Genomic DNA, 21,260 nt, shown 5'->3' on the forward strand with positions numbered 1-21,260 from the left:
AGAGAGACAAATATGGTTATATAAATTTTCATGTTACTCAGTTACCTCTCTTTGTGATAGAATTGTCAATGTTTCATTCTCCTTCTTGCATATGTTAAATATTTATTTGTCGGGAAACATAGTAGAAAACAAAATAAAATCTGCACCTATGCATAATCAGGATCAATATGAAGATGCATAACGGGTTGAGATCATGATCATTACCATCACTGAGTTGTAGCTGAAGAAGATTGTGTCGGTGTAGATCGTACTTGAAGTCCCTCGAACCGTCGATGAACAATACCGCAAACCACCCACGAACGATCCCTCGAACCAAAGACCAAAAGCACGGCCTCTTTACTTGATTGCAAGCATGCAACATTCACGATCCGGCAGCGCTTCACCGTCTAGAGCTAATCATCACCGGAATTAGAGGGAGGAGATTAGAACCACACTTGTCTTCTAATTATATGAGGATTAAATAATTAGTCTTGCTCTAATTAGATCAACTAGGATCAACTAGAACTATAACTAAAGGGACTAGAGGAGGCTCCAAACTAGAGTTCAAAAGAGCTAAATACCTCAAGTATATATGTGTTAGAAGGGACAGGGGGCAGCCAAGAGGAGGAGAAGGACTTGCCTCCCCTTGCGTATGCCAAGGAGGGAAGGGGAGTCCTTCGATGTCCCCAATTCGGCCTCCTTCCATAGGGAAAGCGGGCGCCTCCCCAGTTAGGCCTTGGTGGCCCAAGTTGCCTTCCACCATTTGGCCTTTTATGCCTGTCAATATTAAATTAAATATAAAGGTGTTATAAATATTTTGAGACCCTTTTATGTATGATTTTAACATCCCGGAAACATTTTCTACCTATATATATTTACCGGTAATACCCAGTATTACCCAATACTCTCCGAAACCCTTATGGTGACCCCGAAATGCTTCCGAATCTTCTCGTAACTATTCCCAATATTAATGAGACAATTTCAAGAATATGTTCTCATCACTCCCGTCCTACTAACACTAAGCACATCATGATGGCCTTAATCTTGTGGCCCCATAGGTTCGGTAACTCATAGACATGAATGAAACCATTCGTTCAATGACCGACAACGGAACCGTGGACATCCATTTCGGTCCCTATCAGCACACGAATGATATTCAAGTGAACCTTGGGTTATCATGTGATGTTCCCTTTGTTCCCTACACTTCACAAAACCCAGGATGCATCGGTATCCTCCTGAGTCATCACCATGCTCACTAAATCATTATCCTTGTTACCGGTTTTGTTCTTTCTCGATATTGTGTTCTAGCACCCTCATGACGTAGTCACATGTGTCTCGCCAGACTATGATGGATGTTGTCACACCGAGAGGGCCCTAAGAATATCTCTCCATCGTCGGAGGAGCAAATCTGACTCTCCAGCTATCTAGTCCCTTGCCAAAGTTTCCGATAAATCTGTAAGTTATTGTTATGATCACCGTGTTACAGGTGACGTTGTAGCAACCACAAAGTCCACCGTACGGTAAGAAGTGACTACAATACTCTCATGGTCTAAGGAGGAAAATCACATGTTAACACTCTTGTGTTATTACAATTGATTACAGACGATATTAACTCAATTCATAAAAGACAAATTTGGGTCAATTCAATATGATCGTTCTTCCAATGTCATAATCTCAATGTTTTTAGGACTATCATTACACTTAACGATATCCTAAAAAATGTGATCACCAACAACACTTGAGCTAGTTCTAGAGGCAAGACTAGGAACCTTTTATTTAACCTTTATCATTCCACACGTGCACATCAGTTTTCCACTGAATCGCATATTCCAGGATCATAGAAGTAATAACATAGAATATAAACTCTATAATTATGAATATGGGAATATAATAATACAAATATTATTGCCTCTAGGGCATATTCCCAATAGTCTCCCACTTGCACTAGAGTCAATCATCTAGTTGCATGCTTGTGACACTTACAGCTATTTGGTGTTGCTCGTGCTTTGCTAGTGGTAGAGGCTTCGTCACTGGATCTGATACTCTTCTAATCCCAAGGTTATTTCTTTTAGTAATATTTGTTATTTTTGTTTAATTCTTTGTGTCACATTAGTGGTGACACTATATCTCTATATAGTCCATTTCATAGTAACACTATATCTCCATATAGTCCATTTGCTATATCTTCATATAGTCAATTTTCATTTGGTATTACACCATAGTCTATCAATAAACTATTATTGATCCATATAATATTATATTGAAGTCTTATCAAGCCTCAATCTAAATCATTTATAATATCCACATTTATGTTCATTTCTTGAAAATCGTTTCATAATTTATAGCCCGAATAGTTTATTTATATCAGTTATGAAGTTGTCTTGTGTAACCTTTACAACAAATAATTTGTGTAACTATTTACAACAATCTCTTCATCTTCTCTAAGGACAAGAAGCAAAATTTTCGTCCAACTGAGGTACTTAATATTTAAGCAATTACCCTAGTGAACATTTCTAGGATCACTATGGCACTTACTACAAACATATGGTTTTGTACGTTTGACAACACACATGATGAATTCAACCTCTGAAGTAAACTAAACTTTATTCATTGACACACATGTTGATCTACCATTGATTTTTGAACAGTGTTATGTTATGTGACATTTTGAGAAAACATTTTCTCCCACTGCAAAATTTCATCTATTTTGCGACATTTCACTTGTGTCACGCATAACCGTCTTTTGTTGTGGAAAATACCCCCATGACATTTTCCCGCTGTCGCCCCCACTGTCATCGAAGCGTCATCATGGAAAATAAAAATTTGATGGTACCACTTCTTCCGTCACGCAAGATCGCATTTTAGGTGACGAGCCAAATAATGTCACTGATTGCCATTTTTATTGACGACCCAGAATGTAACCTATGATAGCCCAATCTGTCGCGTAAGATCATTGGGATTTCTATTTTCATGCCCTCGATTCCATAGTTCTACCCAGTTTGACCCATGGCAACAAACTCACCTCACTGTTATCCTTCTCCCTCTAGCTGATCCTCACATAAGGCCAAACGCACCATTTCCGTTGGGTCAACACCTTTGATCATTATGTGGATACAGGCATGTGGGCTCACTGTAAACTCTGGCCACGTCATCCAACCGACGGTCAGTTGCTGATAGATAGTAGGGCAGGGCAGACTTGCTGGTCCAGCCGATTCTGGTGATTGTTGGACGATATCTTGGCCTCTACGATTTGCTGGTGCATGTGCGCACCGTTAGGTGGCATCAGGGTGGCCGAGGGTGGATCGAAACAGCGCCAGTGGGTGAGTTTAATCATGGCTAGAGTTTTGTGGTTGTAGGCAACATACCTCTAGCGCACAGATTCGAACACTTTTTTCGCTGATGTCGTTTGATACGTCTCCAACGTATCTATAATTTTTTATTGTTCCATGCTATTATATTATATGTTTTGGATGTTTTATATGCTATTTTATATTATTTTTGGGACTAACCTATTAACCTAGAGCCTAGTGCCAGTTTCTGTTTTTTCCTTGTTTTTGCGCTTCACAGAAAAGGAATACCAAATGGAATAAAACCTTCGCGATGATTTTTATTGGACCAGAAGACACCCAAAAGACTTGGAGATCAAGTCGTAAGATCCACGGGGCGGACACAAGGGGGGCGCCCCCTTCCTTGTGGCCCCCGCGTGACTCCCCTGACCTAATTCTTCGCCTATATATTCACATATATTCCCAAACCACCAGAGGCATCGACGAAAACACTTTTCCACCGCCGCAACCGTCTGTACCCATGAGATACCATCTAGGGGCCTTTTCCGGCACCCCGCCGGAGGGGGATTCAATCGCGGAGGGCTTCTACATCAACTCTATTGCCCTTCCGATGAAGCGTGAGTAGTTTACCACAAACCTATGTGTTGGGGAACGTAGTATTTCAAAAAAATCCTTGCTGCGGGCGCCAGCCTATTCAAGAGATGCGGACGTCAAGCCTCAGCAGCAGAACAAGAAATAAAGACAAGAATCAAGCGCTTACGGGTCGTCGCCAGCGAGCTCAGGCAGCCTCCGGACAAATTTGAAGCCTGAAAGCCGGCTGGAAGGGTCAACCTCGGGAAGCTCGGGAGCGGAAGGCACGTCTGCGGTCCACCTTGGGGCCGGGGCAGACCCGCGGGAGATCAGCCTGGTCCTGTCCTTCTTCGGGATCGGGGGCAAGCTCCCGCCGCCCTCCTCGTCATCATCCTCGTCGTCATCGCTCGGAGAGAGGCGGAGAATGCGGGACCTGCGCCGGGGGAGGGGAGCCCTCGACTCTCCATCAGTCGCCTCGGAGTCAGGCCCCTTTTCCCTCTCCCCTCCTTCCTCCTCTTCGCTGGAGTCGTCGGAGGACACGTCCACCGGTTCCTCGGGAGCCTCTGTGGGCACGGGCCCGTCCCCGTTGAAGACGGGCATGGACTCCACTACCTGCTCCCAGTCGTCGCGGAGGAACAAGGGCGTAGGAGCGCCCTCCAACCTCGCCACATCGCCCCCGACCAGCGATTGGAGGACCGCAGCCAGATCTTTGTTGGCCAAAACCCCGGGGCTCGGATGGGGCCTCCACATCGGAAGTGAGTACCGCCGAAGCGGAGCCAGCTGGTGCTCCAGGAATTCCCTCAGCAGCGACGCGCCGGTCAGCTTCGCCGCCACCGTATTGGCCGGCCTCAGATCCGCGTCCATCTTCTCCAACACCAGCTTCGCGCGGGGGTCCGCGAGCTCCGCTCGACCCCAATCGCTGGAGCTCGTGGGTTGCTCCGTGGGCAAGATCAGCCGAGGGTGGATGCGCCCAGCATCTGCCAAGACCCACTTGCTCCTGAAGCCCTCAATCCTTTTCCCGGGGTTCGAAATGGCAATGGCGCCACCGTACGCGACGAAGCTCGCGCACGCGGAAGCAGGACCGCGAGAGGTCCGGAGATAGAAGTAGTGGCGCAGCAAGGCCACTGAGGGCTTCACCCCTACGTGAGCCTTGCAGTAATAGGTGAAGATTGCCAGGAGAAGGACGGAGTTGGGGTGGAGATGCAGAGCCTGTAGCTTATAAGGACGGAGGACAGAGAAGAAGAACTCGGAGAAGGGAGGCACCAGGCCAGCAGCAATGGCGCTTACAAAGAGCGGATAGAAGGTGCTCCCTTGGCCCTCAGGGGTGGCGGAGCCGGCCTTGAACACTTTTGCCCCGTCAATGCCCTGCACCACCGCCATCCAGCGCAACCGGGCGAGGCTCGCCTCCGACACATTCGGCGGATCCAGGGCAGACGAGTACCAAGCTCCGGCCGGGGACTGACGAGGCGCCATGGCTTTCTAGGTCACGCGGTCGAAGTAGATCTGGAAATTTTGGAGGAAGGAAGGAGAGGCGCAGGAAAGGGGATCTCAGCAGCAACCGGAGAAAGCAAAAAAGCAAAGCCTAGGCAGATGCCGCTCCTTTATCAACACGTGCAGTTGCTGAGGCGCTCACGTCCAATCAACCGCCACGCGGCGCCCAAGGCCGCAGGCTGTTAGGGCCCGCGGCTCTTCGCTCTTGCCCTTTCGCCTCCCTGCACGGCCAAGTCCGGGCGCGCCTTGGACCCGGGGGCTACTGTTGGCGTTCTAGGAACGGGGGTCCCCAGACATGCCTGCCTGCGGCCTGCAACGTGGCTCAAAGGGAGGGCCAGCACGGCCCATCTTCATCAACCCAGACCCAAGACCCTCGCGAGGGGCCAAGCCTCGCGGGGCGGACAACACGGAGCTTCCTCAGGCATGGCCTCGTTAGGCTGGCTCGTGAGGAGGCGGAGAGGTCAAGGCGGGTACCTCACAAGGTGCCCGTGATGCAAGCCATGACGATCAAGGGCGCCAGGCGGGCGCCAGCCCGCGCAGTGTCCTCCTTTCCTCTTTGGTGCAAAGGGAGCAAGCGCAGGCGAGAGCATCAAGCAAAGGCACCCGTTTCGGTGCAACGAGACTAAGACCAGCCCAACGGCAGGGAGGAAGTCATTGTGGAGCCCAAGCCAGCGTCACCACCAGAGCCTTTGGCAGGCAAGGACCAACTTTAGTCAGGATAAGTGTACCAGATGTTCCCCTTCAAAATGGCCAATTGTTGGCGCCCTTCCCGCTCAATATTTGGGAAGAGGCCCAGGGCCTTTGCCTATAAATAGGACTAGCCACCCCCAGGGTAGAGAGGATCGAAGATCGGCCAACCCAGAAACAAGCTGGAATCGGATCGAGTAGCATCACAGAGAGAGAGAGAGAGAAGGGTGACTGAACTCCTCCTAGCAGTTCATCCCCCAAGCCAAGAACAGACCCTCGCGAGGCTGTTCCTCCTTGTATTGCTCATCATCATCAGCCCAAGAGGCAATCCACCACACCACAAACTAGAGTAGGGTATTACACCACAATGGTGGCCCGAACTAGTATAAACCATGTGTCTCTTGTGCTGTTCTTTCCATAGCTTAGATCTTAGCGTGGCGGTGGGGTGCAGGTAGGTAGAAGGCAAAATCTCCGCGCGCACCCCAGTGTTCGAACCTCAAGGGTCTGTCGGAACCCGAAATCTGACATTTGGCGCGCCGGGTAGGGGTGCGCCGGGATTCGTCTTTCACCGCCCCGTTCTCCTCCGACCATCGCGTCCATGTCTGACGCTCGTCGGGCCCGCGCCGAGCGCCGAGCCGCTCTCGCTTCCCGCGTCACCCAGACGGCTCCTGTCGGCGGGCGTCCTCGCTGTTCCCCGTCACCTGCCGTCAACGCCGCCACCGGCCCGACGGGAAACGAGCAGCAAGCGTCGTCTCAGCATCCGTCCGTGCGGCAAGACGGCCGCACCGCTACTCCCTCGCTCACCCCAGCTGGTTCTTCGTCCCGCGTGCTCCGCGCACCCATGGAGGCTCGAGCTGCGCTCATCGCGGCAAACGAGCTCCTGCGCTACCATCCCGTCGACGACGTCTACGAAGAATGGCTCGACCGCATCGCCGAGCTCGTCCGTGCCGCAGGGGGCTCTCCTGCGCCGTCCGTTCTGCTGCACCGCACCCCGCCCTGCGCGGGCGACGAAGCTCCGGGGGCGCCCCAACCGCCTCCTCCTCAAGAAGGCGCCCAGGCTCCAAGGAGCGTGGCCCCTGGGCGGAACCCGCTCCGTCAGGTGCCAGCGCGGCAAGAGCAGAGCTGCCAAGAAGTCCCTCGCCCGCAAGAAGCTGCCCGGGCGCTCCCTGCTCCAGCACGTCGCGACCATGCTCCTGCTCCCGCACGTCAAGACCCCGCGCTGCTCCCAGCTGCAGCGCATGGGGACATGCAAGACCAAGCTCTCCGTCACCCAAGGCCTCCTGTGGCCACAACAGGCTGCCGTGCCTTCACCACCGAGCTACGCAGCGTCGCGTGGCCCGGCAAGTTCAAGCCAGACCTGCCTCCTCGTTACGACGGCACGGCCGACCCTGCGGAGTTCCTCCAGCTCTATGAGCTGGGCATCGAAGCTGCCAACGGAGACGAGAAGGTCATGGCGAACTGGTTTCCCATGGCGCTCAAGGACAGGGCCCGCACCTGGCTCCTGAACCTAGCTCCAGGCACGATCTCCTCCTGGGATGAGATGCGCACCCGCTTCATCGCCAACTTCCAAGGTACTCGTGACCGGCCACCCGCCGTGAGCGACATGCGCAGCATCAAGCAATAACCCGGAGAGACCCTGCAAAAGTACATCCAGCGCTTCAACAACGCACGCCTCAAGATTCCCAAGGTAACCGAGGAGGCCATCATCTCAGCCTTCTCCGACGGTGTGCGCGACGTCAAGATGAAGGAGGAGCTGGCGATGCATGAAGACCTGTGCACTTCCTTGGAGCTGTTCAACTTGGCGACCAAGTGCGCCAGGGCTGAGGAAGGGCGTCTCTCCCTCCTCGAGCTGCCTGCCGCAGACCCAGAAGAGAAGAAGCCCAAGGCCAAGGATGTGAAGCGCAAGGAGGCTACCGTGCTCGCAGCAGAACCAGACACCAAGCGGGGCAGAGATCATCCCGAATCTTCCAAGGGCAGTCGGTACTGTGTGTACCACGACCTCCACACCCACAACACCAACGAATGTCGAGAGCTCCGAGTCGTGCGAGAAGGAAGGATCGGCCGTCATCCCGACCGCGGTGACCGGGGCTACGGTCGAGGAGGAGGAAGGAACGCAGGACGCTGGGAAGACCGCTGCCCGCGCCAAGGGTGGCGTGATCGACCTCGCGAGGATCGCTGGCAAGACCTGCCTCGCGAGGGAGACTGGAGGGATTAGCCTCGCGAGGATCGCCCGCAAGGCAACGCAGGCCTCCCTCCGCTGCCGCCGCAGCCAAGGAGAAACGAGGACCGCCATCAGGACGAGGGGGCTGGGGGCTTCCAGAAGCCGCGCGCGATCACCTGCATCCTGGGCGGGGCTCAAGCCCCAGCCTCTCAACGCATCTTCAAACAGTTCGCCCGCGAAGTGAATGCAGTCCTCCTTAAGCTCGAAGCCACGCGCCCTCTCAGATGGTCAGCGTGCGCCATCACGTTCAGCTCAGCGGATCAGCTCAAGTGTGCGGCCATGGCCGGAGTCCTCCCGATGCTTTGTTCCCCAATCATCAGCAACATGCCGGTCACCAGGACCCTCATCGATGGCGGGGCAGGGCTCAACGTCCTGTCCGTGGAAACATTCAACAATCTCCAAGTGCCCTACAACCAGCTTCAGCCAACCAAGCCTTTCTCCGGAGTCACCGACGGCTCCACGGTCCCGATTGGGCAGGTCCGCCTCCCTGTCACCTTCGGGGCACGCAACAACTACCGCACCGAGCTCATCGACTTCGACGTCGCTCACATTCGCCTGCCGTACAACGCCATCCTCGGGTACCCAGCGCTGGCCAAGTTCATGGCCGTGACTCACCACGGCTACAACGTCCTCAAGATGCCAGGAAGTGGCGGAGTCATCACGGTGCCCTGTGAAGAGAAGGACGCGGTGTGTTCCCTGGAACGAGCCTTTCAGGCCGCATCACTGGAAGACCCGGATCGCGGAAGCAGGAGGCTTCCCGAGGCCACCCCCAAGAAGAAGAAGACATCGTCTGGCCCGGCTCCTCAGGAGGCAGGCCCCTCAGGGCCCGCGCCTGCCCAGGGGGAACCTCCTTCCATCGCATAGGAAAGCGCGCCCGGCGCCCTCCTCAGGCAGGGCTCGGGGGCTCTCCCCTGGAGGGCCACCGACCTGGCTAGGATCACGAGGGAGGCGCTTGGGCACCACATGGAGGCGTGTTTCGAAGCACGTTTCCCTCAAGAAGGAGTAAGGCAAGGAGGGCCAGACCCTCAGGAGTTCGTCAGCAAGGCCATTCAGGAGCTACAGGAGTCAAGAGTCATGAGAGGCGGCCGCCGCCTACCAGCTGTGGCTCCCCATCCAGGCGAGGATGGTGGGCTGCGCGTCTGCATCGACATACCAGGGCTCAATCGAGTCGCCTCTCTGGAGCGCCTCTGGCCCTCGCGAGTGGGGCGCTGCGAAGGTCCGCCCCACAGCTACGTTCGCATGCCTTACGGCTTGCCGAGCGCGGCTGCCACGTACCAGCGCCTCATGAGGGGCATCATGGAGGCTCAAGAGGCCAGGCGTTCCGTAGCCCCGGCGGAGATGGAGATGGTCCGCGAGGAGCCACCAGCGCCTCCGGAGCCTCCCAAGGCCCCTGGCCCTGGGGGCTCGTGAGGATCGGCTTCCGCAGCCACCAAGTCTGCTACACCAACGCTGCTTCGTACTCAACATCATCAGGTGACATCTTTCAAGTTTCATTTCCAACTAGGAGCGCCCCCAGGGCTGCATTATTCCCAGGCCGCGTGGGTCCGTCCCTGCGGCATGTGTCCCTTTTATTTCATGATTTTAGCTTACTTTGTTGGGGGCGCCCCTCGGGCTGCATCATCCCCAAGTCGCTCGGGCCAGACCCAGCGGCACGTATCCCTTTAGCGTTTATTTCTGGCTATGCGTTCGACCCACCATGCTTGATTATTTGATGCCGGTCCACGGCACCTCTTCTTCTCCATGCCGACCACTTGCACGTTAAAGGGGGGGTACCTGAGCATCGCGACTCAAGGCTCTTACTGGCTCTCCAGCCCTCACCCTCTGGTCTTGTCCACGGCATCGTGACCTGGCATACCAGCCACGGCTGAGACCAGCTCGAGGGCCGGGACCCGAGGACGTAGAGTGCCGGCATCTAACCAAATTTGCAGGAACACATCACAAGATAAGGCCCAGTGCCAGGCGCAACCCGCCTAGAGGTAGGGCCCCGTGAGTCCCGCGCTGGCTCACGGGTGCCTAGATACACCTCGCCAGGCCCTACCGTGCCAGACACGTGTCAGGGTGGGGCTGTACACGCCTCGGGGGCTCCTCCCGGAGGGGAGCCCCCTCCCACGTACCAGTGGAAGCACCATGCTCCGCGCTGGCTGACGACACTGCCGAGGAGCGGCTATGCCCGTACACATACGGAAGCGCTATGCTCCGCGCTGGTGATAAACAACTGAGGGTGGCCCCCGGGCCGCATTAACCTCAGGGAGCCCAGAGCTCAGTGTCTAGCCTCATTATAACGCCTCCCCTCGGGAGTGCCGCGCGAGGGGGCTGGGCACGTGGGCTGCGCCTGGGTTACGCCCAGACGCACGCCACCCAGCCAGGCCCCCCGGGCCTAGTTCGTCGTGCGTCTCTCCCCGAGCGGAGCCAAGGTACGAAGGCCATTTGAGCGTCAAGGGGGACTCCTGAGCATCGCGACTCAGGAGCCTAACTGGTCACGTAGCCCCTTACTCCTTGGTCCCGTCCTGGTTACCGGTCGGGGCTAACGGCGACTGAGGTATGCGCGGGGCCGGGCTCTGCAGACGTAGAACGGTAGATCCACCCACATCTCACCTCCCTACTTGCTGTTTGTGCGCCAAGGGGGACTCCTGAGCATCGCGACTCAGGAGCCTAACTTGTCACGTAGCCCCTCACTCCTTGGTCCCGTCCTGGTTTCCGGTCGGGGCTAACGGCGGCTGAGGTATGCGCGGGGCCGGGCTCTGCCGACATAGAACATAAAGCAAGTAGGAAGGAAAAACGCAAATTTCAAGGAATTCTAAAGCAAATATTACAGTCCACACTGTTATCTCAATGCCAAACGCAAGTTTAAACGCCTCCCCGAGGCATGATACATGTGCAGGAATTGAAGGCAGGACAAGAGCCACAACGGTGTCACTTGTCAGCGGCGGAACAGCGCGGAGTGGCTTCGCCTCATGCAGCAGCAGGGTCAGCAGCGCCTCGCTTCGGCTTGGTGCTGAAGGCCTGGAACTTCCCCAGCAGAGCCTCCACGCGACCCTTCACGGCCTCGGCAGCGGCAGCGCCACGCTCGCCGCTTGCTGGCTCCAACAGGCTGTCGAGGTCGACACTGGGATTGCGAAGGTAGATGTGGGTGAGGACCCGCGTCAGCGTTACAGAAGACAGGACACGCGCCTCGGCCTCGGCCGTGGGGCCAAGGCCAAGGGCGACATCTTCAAGAGCACGAACCAGGAAGGGAAGCAGCTTGGCGGGGCCGTCCTCGGCGCCAGCCAGCGGGCTCTCCAGGCCGCTGTTGTAAAGCGTCCTCAGCGAGGAGCGAGCCTTCGCCTCCATCTCCGCGAAGGCCACACGGTCCTCGGCAAGAACCTGGGCCTTGTCGTCCAGCTCGACCTTCCTCGCCCCCAACTCCTGCTTCAGCGCGCCTAGGCGGTCAAGGCGCTTCCTGAGCTTGGCCTTTCGGTCCTTAACGGCCGCCTCGCGAGCCTTCACGCCTTCTTCCTGATCTTGGTGAAGGCGGGCCTCTTTCACGAGCTGGTCTCGCAGGCCTTGCAACTCGTCCTCCAGCACCTTGCAGCGACCACGGATGTCGACCACCTCCCCCAGGGCTGCATCACGAGCAGCCTTCGCCTCAAGGACGGCCTGCCTCTCCTCATCGCAAGCCGTCGAGGCCTGGACCTGCGCCGCCCGAATCGAAGCGTCGGAGCGAATCCATCCCGAAGCCAGCTCTAAGCGCCCGACCACCAAGCGAGGGTCGGCGCCAAGAAGATCCTGCCGCAGCCGGTCCAGCTCAACAGCAGCACGATCCAGAACGGCAGGAGGAGTCGAAGAGATAGCAGTCGGTGGAGTAGGAGGAGAAGGCGGCAACGCGACCACAGCATCCTGAGACGGAGCCTACTGCGCCCCAACGGCTGTGGTGGCGGCAGCAGGCAAAGGCACCTCGGGAGTCACTTGGGCCATGGGGGCTGAGCTCGCCCCAGCCGGCTCAGCCAGGCCTCGCGAGGACGACCGGGCAGGAGAGGCCCGTGCGTCGCGGTCACCATCCTTCGCGGGCAGAGGCGCTGCCCTGGATGGAACCTCAGGAGCTCCCTTCGGCTTCTTTGCTGCGGGCGCCAGCCTATCCAAGACATGCGGACGTCAAGCCTCAGCAGCAGAACAAGAAATAAAGACAAGAATCAAGCGCTTACGGGTCGTCGCCAGTGAGCTCAGGCAGCCTCCGGCCAAATTTGAAGCCTGAAAGCCGGCTGGAAGGGTCAACCTCGGGAAGCTCGGGAGCGGAAGGCGTGTCTGCGGTCCGCCTCGGGGCCGGGGCAGACCCGCGGGAGATCAGCCCGGTCCTGTCCTTCTTCGGGATCGGGGGCAAGCTCCCGCCGCCCTCCTCGTCATCATCCTCGTCGTCATCGCTCGGAGAGAGGCGGAGAATGCGGGACCTGCGCCGCGGGAGGGGAGCCCTCGACTCTCCGTCAGTCGCCTCGGAGTCAGGCCCCTTTTCCCGCTCACCTCCTTCCTCCTCTTCGCTGGAGTCATCGGAGGACACGTCCACCGGTTTCTCGGGAGCCTCCGTGGGCACGGGCCCGTCCCCGTTGAAGACGGTCATGGACTCCACTACCTGCTCCCAGTCGTCGCGAAGGAACAAGGGCGTAGGAGCGCCCTCCAACCTCGCCACATCACCCCCGACCAGAGATTGGAGGACCGCAGCCAGATCTTTGTTGGCCAAGACCGCGGGGCTCAGATGGGGCCTCCACTTCGGAAGTGAGTACCACCGAAGCGGAGCCAGCTGGTGCTCCAGGAATTCCCTTAGCAGCAACGTGCCGGTCAGCTTCACCGCCACCGTATTGGCCGGCCTCAGATCCGCGTCTATCTTCTCCAACACCAGCTTCGCGCGGGGGTCCGCGAGCTCCGCTCGACCCCAATCACTGGAGCTCGTGGGTTGCTCCATGGGCAAGATCAGCCAAGGGTGGATGCGCCCAGCATCTGCCAAGACCCACTTGCTTCTGAAGCCCTCAATCCTTTTCCTGGGGTTCGAAATGGCAATGGCGCCACCGTACGCGACGAATCTCGCGCACGCGGAAGCAGGACCGCGAGAGGTCCGGAGATAAAAGTAGTGGCGCAGAAGTCCACTAAGGGCTTCACCCCTACATGAGCCTCGCAGTAATAGGCGAAGATTGCCAGGAGAAGGACGGAGTTGGGGTGGAGATGCAGAGCTTGTAGCTTATAATGACGGAGGACAGAGAAGAAGAACTCGGAGAAGGGAGGCACCAGGCCAGCAGCAATGGCGCTTACAAAGAGCATATAGAAGGTGCTCCCTTGGCCCTCAGGGGTGGCGGAGCCGGCCTTGAACACTTTCGCCCCGTCGATGCCCTGCGCCGCTGCCATCCGGCGCAACCAGGCAAGGCTCGCCTTTGACACATTCGGCGGATCCAGGGCAGACGAGTACGAAGCTCTGGCCGGGGAATAACGAGGCGCCATGTCTTCCTAGGTCACGCGGTCGAAGTAGATCTGGAAATTTTGGAGAAAGGAAGGAGAGGCACATGAAAGGGGATCTAAGCAGCAACCGGAGAAAGCAAAAAAGCAAAGCCTAGGCAGATGCCGCTCCTTTATCAACACGCGCGGTTGCTGAGGCGCTCACGTCCAATCAACCGCCACGCGGCGCCCAAGGCCGCAGGCTGTTAGGGCCCGCGGTGCTTCGCTCTTGCCCTTTCGCCTCCCTGCACGGCCAAGTCCAGGCGCGCCTAGGGCCCGGGGGCTACTGTCGGCGTTCTGGGAACGGGGGTCCCCAGACTTGCCTGCCTGCGGCGTGCGGCGTGGCTCAAAGGGGGGGCCCAGCACGGCCCATCTTCATCAACACAGACCCAAGACCCTCACGAGGGGCCAAGCCTCGCGGGGCGGACGACACGGAGCTTCCTCAGGCACGGCCTCGTTAGGCTGGCTCGTGAGGAGGCGGAGAGATCAAGGCGGGGTACCTCACGAGGTGCCCGTGACGCAAGCCATGACGATCAAGGGCGCCAGGCGGGCGCCAGCCCGCACAGTGTCCTCCTTTCCTCTTTGGTGCAAAGGGAGCAAGCGCAGGCGAGAGCATCAAGCAAAGGCACCCGTTTCGGTGCAACGAGACCAAGACCAGCCCAACGGCAGGGAGGAAGTCACTGTGGAGCCCAAGCCAGCGTCACCACCAGAGCCTTTGGCAGGCGAGGACCAACTTTAGTCAGGATAAGTGTACCAGATGTTCCCCTTCAAAATGGCCAATTGTTGGCGCCCTTCCCGCTCAATATTTGGGAAGAGGCCCAGGGCCTTTGCCTATAAATAGGACTAGCCACCCCCAGGGTAGAGAGGATCGAAGATCGGCCAACCCAGAAACAAGCTGGGATTGGATCAAGTAGCATTACACACACACAGAGAGAAGGGTGATTGAACTCCTCCTAGCAGTTCATCCCCCAAGCCAAGAACAGACCCTCGCGAGGCTGTTCCTCCTTGTATTGCTCATCATCATCAGCCCAGGAGGCAATCCACCACACCACAAACTAGAGTAGGGTATTACACCACAATGGTGGCCCGAACTAGTATAAACCCTGTGTCTCTTGTGCTATTCTTTCCATAGCTTAGATCTTAGCATGGCGGTGGGGTGCAGGTAGGTAGAAGGCGAAATCTCCGCGCGCACCCCAGTGTTCGAACCTCAAGGGTCTGCCGGAACCCGAAATCCGACATAGACAAACAGAGTGTCACTAGTATGCCTCTACTTGACTAGCTCATTAATCAAAAATGGTTAAGTTTCCTAGCCATGGACAAAGAGTTGTCATTTGATGAACGGGATCACATCATTAGAGAATGATGTGATTGACTTGACCCATCCGTTAGCTTAGCACGATGATCGTTTAGTTTACTGCTATTGCTTTCTCCATAACTTATACATGTTCCTATGACTATGAGATTATGCAACTCCCGAATACCAGAGGAACACTTAGTGTGCTATGAAATGTCACAATGTAACTGGGTGACTATAAAGATGCTCTACAGGTGTCTCTGATGGTGTTTGTTGAGTTGGCATAGATCGAGATTAGTATTTGTCACTCCATGTATCGGAGAGGTATCTCTGGGCCCTCTTGGTAATACACATCACTATAAGCCTTGCAAGCAATGTGACTAATTAATGAGTTAGTTACGAGATGTTTCATTACGGAATGAGTAAAGAGACTTGCCGGTAACAAGATTGAACTAGGTATTGAGATACCGATGATCGAATCTCGGGCAAGTAACATACCGATGACAAAGGGAACAACCTATGTTGCTATGCGGTTTGGCCGATAAAGATCTTCGTAGAATATGTAGGAACCAATATGAGCATCCTGGTTTCGCTATTTGTTATTGACCGGAGATGAGTCTTGGTCATGTCTACATAGTTCTCGAACCTATAGGGTCCGCACGCTTAACGTTCGATGACGATTGGTATTATGAGTTTATGTGTCTTGATGTACCGAAGGTTGTTCGGAGTCCCCGATGTGATCACGGACATGACGAGGAGTCTCGAAATGGTCGAGACATAAAGATTGATATATTGGAAGGCTATGTTTGGACATCAGAATGGTTCAGGGTGAGTTCGGGAATTTACTGGAGTACCGGGGGGGGGGGGGGGGGTTACCGAAACCCCCCGAGGAGTCAATGGGCCTTATTGGGCCTTAGTGGGAGAGAAGAGAAGGCAGCCATGTGGAGGGCGCCCCCCAAGCCCAATCCGAATTGGGTGGGGGGGGGGGTCGGCCCCCCTTTCCTTTCTCCTTCTCCCTCTTCCTTCTTTTCCTAGTGGGACCAGGAAAGGGGGGAGTCCTACTCCTACTAGGAGGAGGACTCCTCCCCCCTTGGCGCGCCTAGAGGGCCGGCCGGCCTCCCCCTCCCTCCTTTATGTACGTGGGGAGGGGGCACCCTATAACACATCAAAGTTGATCTTAGCTGTGTGCGGTGCCCCCTCCACAGATTTCCACCTCGGCCAAATCGTTGCAGTGCTTAGGCGAAGCCCTGCGCCGGTAGCTTCATCATCACCATCACCATGCCGTCGTGCTGACGCAACTGTCCCTCGACCTCAGCTGGATTTAGAGTTCGTGGGATGTCACCGAGCTAAACGTGTGTAGATCACAGAGGTGTCATATCTTCGGTACTAGGATCGGTCAGATCGTGAAGACGTATGACTACATCAACCGCGTTGTCATAACGCTTCCGCTTATGGTCTATGAGGGTACGTGACAATACTCTTCCCTCTCATTGCTATGCATCACCTAGATGGATCTTGCATCTGCGTAGGATTTTTTTGAAATTACTGTGTTCCCCAACAGTGGCATCCGAGCCAGGTCTATGCGTAGATGTTATATGCATGAGTAGAACACAAAGGAGTTGTGGGCGTGGGTATATACATATTGCTTGCCGTCACTAGTTGATTCTTGATTCAGCGGTATTGTTGGATGAAGCGGCTTAGACCGACATTACGCATATGCTTACACGAGACTGGTTCTACTGACGTGCTTAGCACATAGGTGGCTAGTGGGTGTCTGTTTCTCCAACTTTAGTTGAATCAGATTCAATGAACAGGGTTCTTTCTAAAGATAAAAAAGCAATCACTATACCGCGTTGTGGTTCTTGATGCGTAGGTAAGAACGGTTCTTCCTCAGCCCGTAGCAGCCACGTAAAACTTGCAACAACAAAGTAGAGGACGTCTAACTTGTTTTTGTAGGGCATGTTGTGATGTGATATGGTCAAGACATGATGCTAAATTTTGTTGTATGAAATGATCATGTTTTGTAACAGAGTTATCGCCAACTGGCAGGAGCCATATGGTTGTCGCTTTATTGTATGAAATGCAATCGCCATGTAATTGCTTTACTTTATCACTAAGCGGTAGCAATAGTCATCGAAGCAATAGTTGGCGAGACGACAACGATGCTTCGATGGAGATCAAGGTGTCAAGCCGGTGACGATGGTGATCATGACGGTGCTTTGGAGATGGAGATCAAAGGCACAAGATGATGATGGCCATACCATATCACTTATATTGATTGCATGTGATGTTTATCCTTTATGCATCTTATTTTGCTTAGTTCGGCGGTAGCATTATAAGATGATCTCTCACTAAATTTTAAGGTATAAGTGTTCTCCCCGAGTATGCACCATTGCTACAGTTCGTCGTGCCGAGACACCACATGATGATTGGGTGTGATAAGCTCTACGTTCACATACAACGGGTGCAAGCCAGTTTTGCACACGCGGAATACTCGGGTTAAACTTGACGAGCCTAGCATATGCAGGTATGGCCTCGAAACACTGAGACCGAAAGGTCGAGCGTGAATCATCACTACTAGGGAAAAACTTATACACAGAATTTTACCAGTAGCGCGGGACAAAAATAAGCGGTACTACTACTTACCACTAGCGCGTGGAAAAGAAACGCGCTGCAGCTAAGCTTATAGCAGTAGCGCATCTCAGCGAAGAAGCACTACAACTACAATTCCCGTATTGTTCTCGCCAAGCTACCAATAGTAGTAGCAAGCTTAAGCAAAGCGCGCTGCTGCTAAGGTTGTTATAGCAGCGTGTTTCACGCAGAAAGCGCTACTGCTAATGAAAGGAAAATCAAATGAAAAACATGTAGAAAAGTAAATGAAAATGGAAGAAATAGAAAAGGGGGAAGGAAAAAATGAAAATATGAAGGAAAACAAGAGAGAGGCGTTACTGAGAAGGGCGACATCTGGACACTTCATCTTGTTTGTTGGTCCGTCTCTAGGGATGAGTGCTACTGGGTCCATGTCAGAGAATACAGTATGAGGAAAATGATTTCGGGTGGCGGTATACGGCCGTGAATAGTTGTGTACGCCAGGTTGTGGGCACGTTCTGGAATAGTCTCCGTTACGTCCAGTAGCCGGTTCGTGGCTCAGGTCCGTTACAACAGTCCTGTTCCTCGGTGAGACACGTAAGGCCGCCGTCTGATGCAGAAACTCGCCATCACTGCTGCAGTAAATGATGTCCGCGTAGGTGCAGGACAGCCGGATATATGGCGGCCTCCACTTCTTGCAAAAAAAAGAGCAATTCCCCTTCACCCGGCGGCCCTAGCCTTCTCCCCCACCCCTGCGAATCGAAAACGACTGAAGGTGAAGCAATGGTGGCGAACGGAAGTGTGGCCATGTGTGATGAACAAGTGCAGAACGGGCTTGAGTTTCTGCTAGATCCAGTAGACAGGTACTATTTTTATCGCATCACTCTGTTATTTGGGATCCATTAGATGCGTGAGGAGTGAAAAATATGTTGAATGCTTTTCGTTTTTCCCCGTGTTACCGTAGATTTCCGCTGACCGAGGTCACTACCGACGTTGAGCGGCCAGATCCACTAGTGCTGATGGACATCCGGCATTCGGCGCCGGAAACTGCCGACTCTTCTTGCGCGATTGTAGTTGGTCACATCGGCACTTCATTTGAGCATATAAGAGCCCCTTGCAAGAGGCCGCTTTCACCAACAAAATCTGCTGAGTCCACTGGTAAAGTCAACCCAGAGGCGCCGGGGTGGACCAGGAGGCACGTATCTGATTCAGAGATCTTTTTAGAATCGCACAAGTTCAGAAAATTAGTGGAAAATCCAGTCACAAAAAATTTGTGACAGCTTGGATGATACATACACGAAAAGATGTTAGTTTTATATTTAGACTTTTCTGAAGTTATACCTAAGTTTCACAATCTGAGAAGTGAGCGTCGATCAATTTTCAGGCTTCGGATTGGGCACGCTCCCCCTGATAGAGTGCCATGTGCTGGTAGAGTTACTCCACTGGAAGAAACCATAAGGAGATATGCTAACAAACCTTCAGAAAGTGCAGTAAAGCCAGAGATTGGTATGAGTTTTGATTCCCTTGGAGAAGCGTATGATTTTTACAATCTATATTCATGGGAGCTTGGATTTGGTATACGGTACGGCAAGAGTCGATTGAATGTTGAGAGGACTAAATGTATGCAAGAGATTGTTTGTGGATGCTCGGTTAGATCCTTGTAACTCACAAAAAAATTCTTATATTCTGGGAATGGCCGTAACACCATTGTGTTTTCATATTATTATGTCTAACAATTGGGAAAAATGTTTTGCAGGGGAAACCTGAACAACAGAATAGCAGATCTTGTCGTTGCGAGTGCCCCGCAATGGTCAGATTACTAAGAGTTGCAGACAATGGATGGTACATTGCTGAGCACTGGTCAAGCCACAATCATTCGCTGTCTCTCAGATGCGGGGAAAAGGTTCATTGGCCATCCCACAAACACATAGATGTGTACACAAAGGATTTGGTGAGACAGCTTAGGGCCAACAATGTGAACCTAAACAAAGTGTACAACATAGTTGGGAGCTTTTTTGGTTCGTCACAGAGCATTCCTTTCACAAAAAGGTTGTTGCACAATTTGTGTAGAACTTGATGAGGTAACTATACTTGCTCCCTTATTGAAAAGTAGTTCATCACAGAAATCAGTTCCAGTAATTCCTACACCAGTAAGTGAGGAAGCTAATGATGATGATCATGAAACTTCTGATCAAGTTACTACCGAACCTCGTAGGTCTACTAGAGTAAGATCCGCGCCAGAGTGGTATGGTAATCCTGTTCTGGAGGTCATGTTACTTGACCATGTCGAACCTACGAACTATGAGGAAGCGATGATGAGCCCAGATTCCGCAAAATGGCTTGAGGCCATGAAATCTAAGATGGGATCTATGTATGAGAACAAATTGTGGACTTCGGTTGACTTGCCCGATGATCGGCAAGCTATAGAGAATAAATGGATCTTCAACAAGAAGACTGACACTAATGGTAATGTTACTATCTACAAAGATCGACTTGTTGTGAAAGGTTTTTGACAAGTTCAAGGAGTTGACTACGATGAGACCTTCTCACCCATAGCGATGCTTAAGTCCGTTCGAATCATGTTAGCAATTGCCACATTTTATGATTATGAAATTTGTCAAATGGATGTCAAAACTGCATTCCTCAATGGATATCTTAAAGAAGAGTAGTATATGTTGCAACCAGAAGGTTTTGTCGATCGAAAAGGTGCTAACAAAGTGTGCAAGCTCTAGCGATCCATTTATGGACTGGTGCAAGCCTCTCGGAGTTGGAATATACACTTTGATAGTGTGATCAAAGCATATGGTTTTATACAGACTTTTGGAGAAGCCTGTATTTACAAGAAAGTGAGTGGGAGCTCTGTAGCATTTCTGATATTATAGGTGGATGACATATTGTTGATCGGAAATGATACTGAATTTCTGAATAGCATAAAAGGATACTTGAATAAGAATTTTTCAATGAAAGACCTCGGTGAAGATGCTTATATATTAGGCATCAAGATCTATAGAGATAGATCAAGACGCTTAATTGGACTTTCACAAAGCACATACCTTGATAAAATTTTGAAGAAGTTCAAAATGGATCAAGCAAAGAAAGGGTTCTTGTGTGTGTTACAAGGTGTGAAGTTGAGTCAGACTCAATGCCCGACCACTGCAGAAGATAGAGAGAAAATGAAAGTCATTCCCTATGCCTCAGCCATAGGTTCTATCATGTATGCAATGTTGTGTACCAAACCTGATGTGTGCCTTGCTATTAGTTTAGCAGGGAGGTACCAAAGTAATCTAGGAGTGGATCACTAGACAGCGGTCAAGAACATCCTGAAATACCTGAAAAGGACTAAGGATATGTTTCTCGTTTATGGAGGTAACAAAGAGCTCATCGTAAACGGTTACGTTGATGCAAGCTTTGACACTGATCCGGATGACTCTAAGTCACAAACCGGATATGTATTTTTATTGAATGGTGGAGCTATCAATTGGTGCAGTTCCAAGCAGAGCATCGTGGCGGGATCTACGTGTGAAGCGGAGTACATAGCTGCTTCAGAAGCAGCAAATGAAGGAGTCTAGATGAAGGAGTTCATAGCCGATCTAGGTGTCATACCTAGTGCATCGGGTCCAATGAAAATCTTTTGTGACAATACTGGTGCAATTTCCTTGGCAAAGGAATCCAGATTTCACAAGAG

The 21,260-nt window shown here is 53.1% G+C and overlaps 1 protein-coding gene across 2 annotated transcripts; it reads left to right on the forward strand.

The window, feature by feature from the left end:
* The first annotated feature begins 18,066 nt into the window (after positions 1-18,066).
* Positions 18,067-19,641, forward strand: LOC123121059 (uncharacterized). Of its 2 annotated transcripts, XM_044541076.1 has the most exons (3): positions 18,133-18,438; positions 18,960-19,081; positions 19,332-19,641. In XM_044541076.1, the coding sequence occupies exons 1-3, from the start codon at positions 18,254-18,256 to the stop codon at positions 19,340-19,342; spliced, it is 318 nt and encodes a 105-aa protein (XP_044397011.1). In that variant the 5' UTR covers positions 18,133-18,253; the 3' UTR covers positions 19,343-19,641. The 2 variants fall into 2 exon arrangements, with proteins under 2 accessions (XP_044396951.1, XP_044397011.1); XM_044541016.1 differs by lacking the exons at positions 18,960-19,081; positions 19,332-19,641 and adding an exon at positions 18,540-18,903 and having other exon boundaries at positions 18,067-18,438.
* The last annotated feature ends 1,619 nt before the right edge of the window (positions 19,642-21,260 follow it).

This window comes from Triticum aestivum, chromosome 1A (assembly GCF_018294505.1).
Source record: "Triticum aestivum cultivar Chinese Spring chromosome 1A, IWGSC CS RefSeq v2.1, whole genome shotgun sequence".
NCBI classification, from domain to species: Eukaryota; Viridiplantae; Streptophyta; class Magnoliopsida; order Poales; family Poaceae; genus Triticum; species Triticum aestivum.

Coding starts and splice junctions, on each gene's coding strand:
- LOC123121059 (XM_044541016.1), top strand. CDS start 18,254: ATGGCGGCCTCCACTTCTTGCAAAAAAAAGAGCAATTCCCCTTCACCC. Junction 18,439..18,539: donor CTGCTAGATCCAGTAGACAG/GTACTATTTTTA, acceptor GTGTTACCGTAG/ATTTCCGCTGACCGAGGTCA.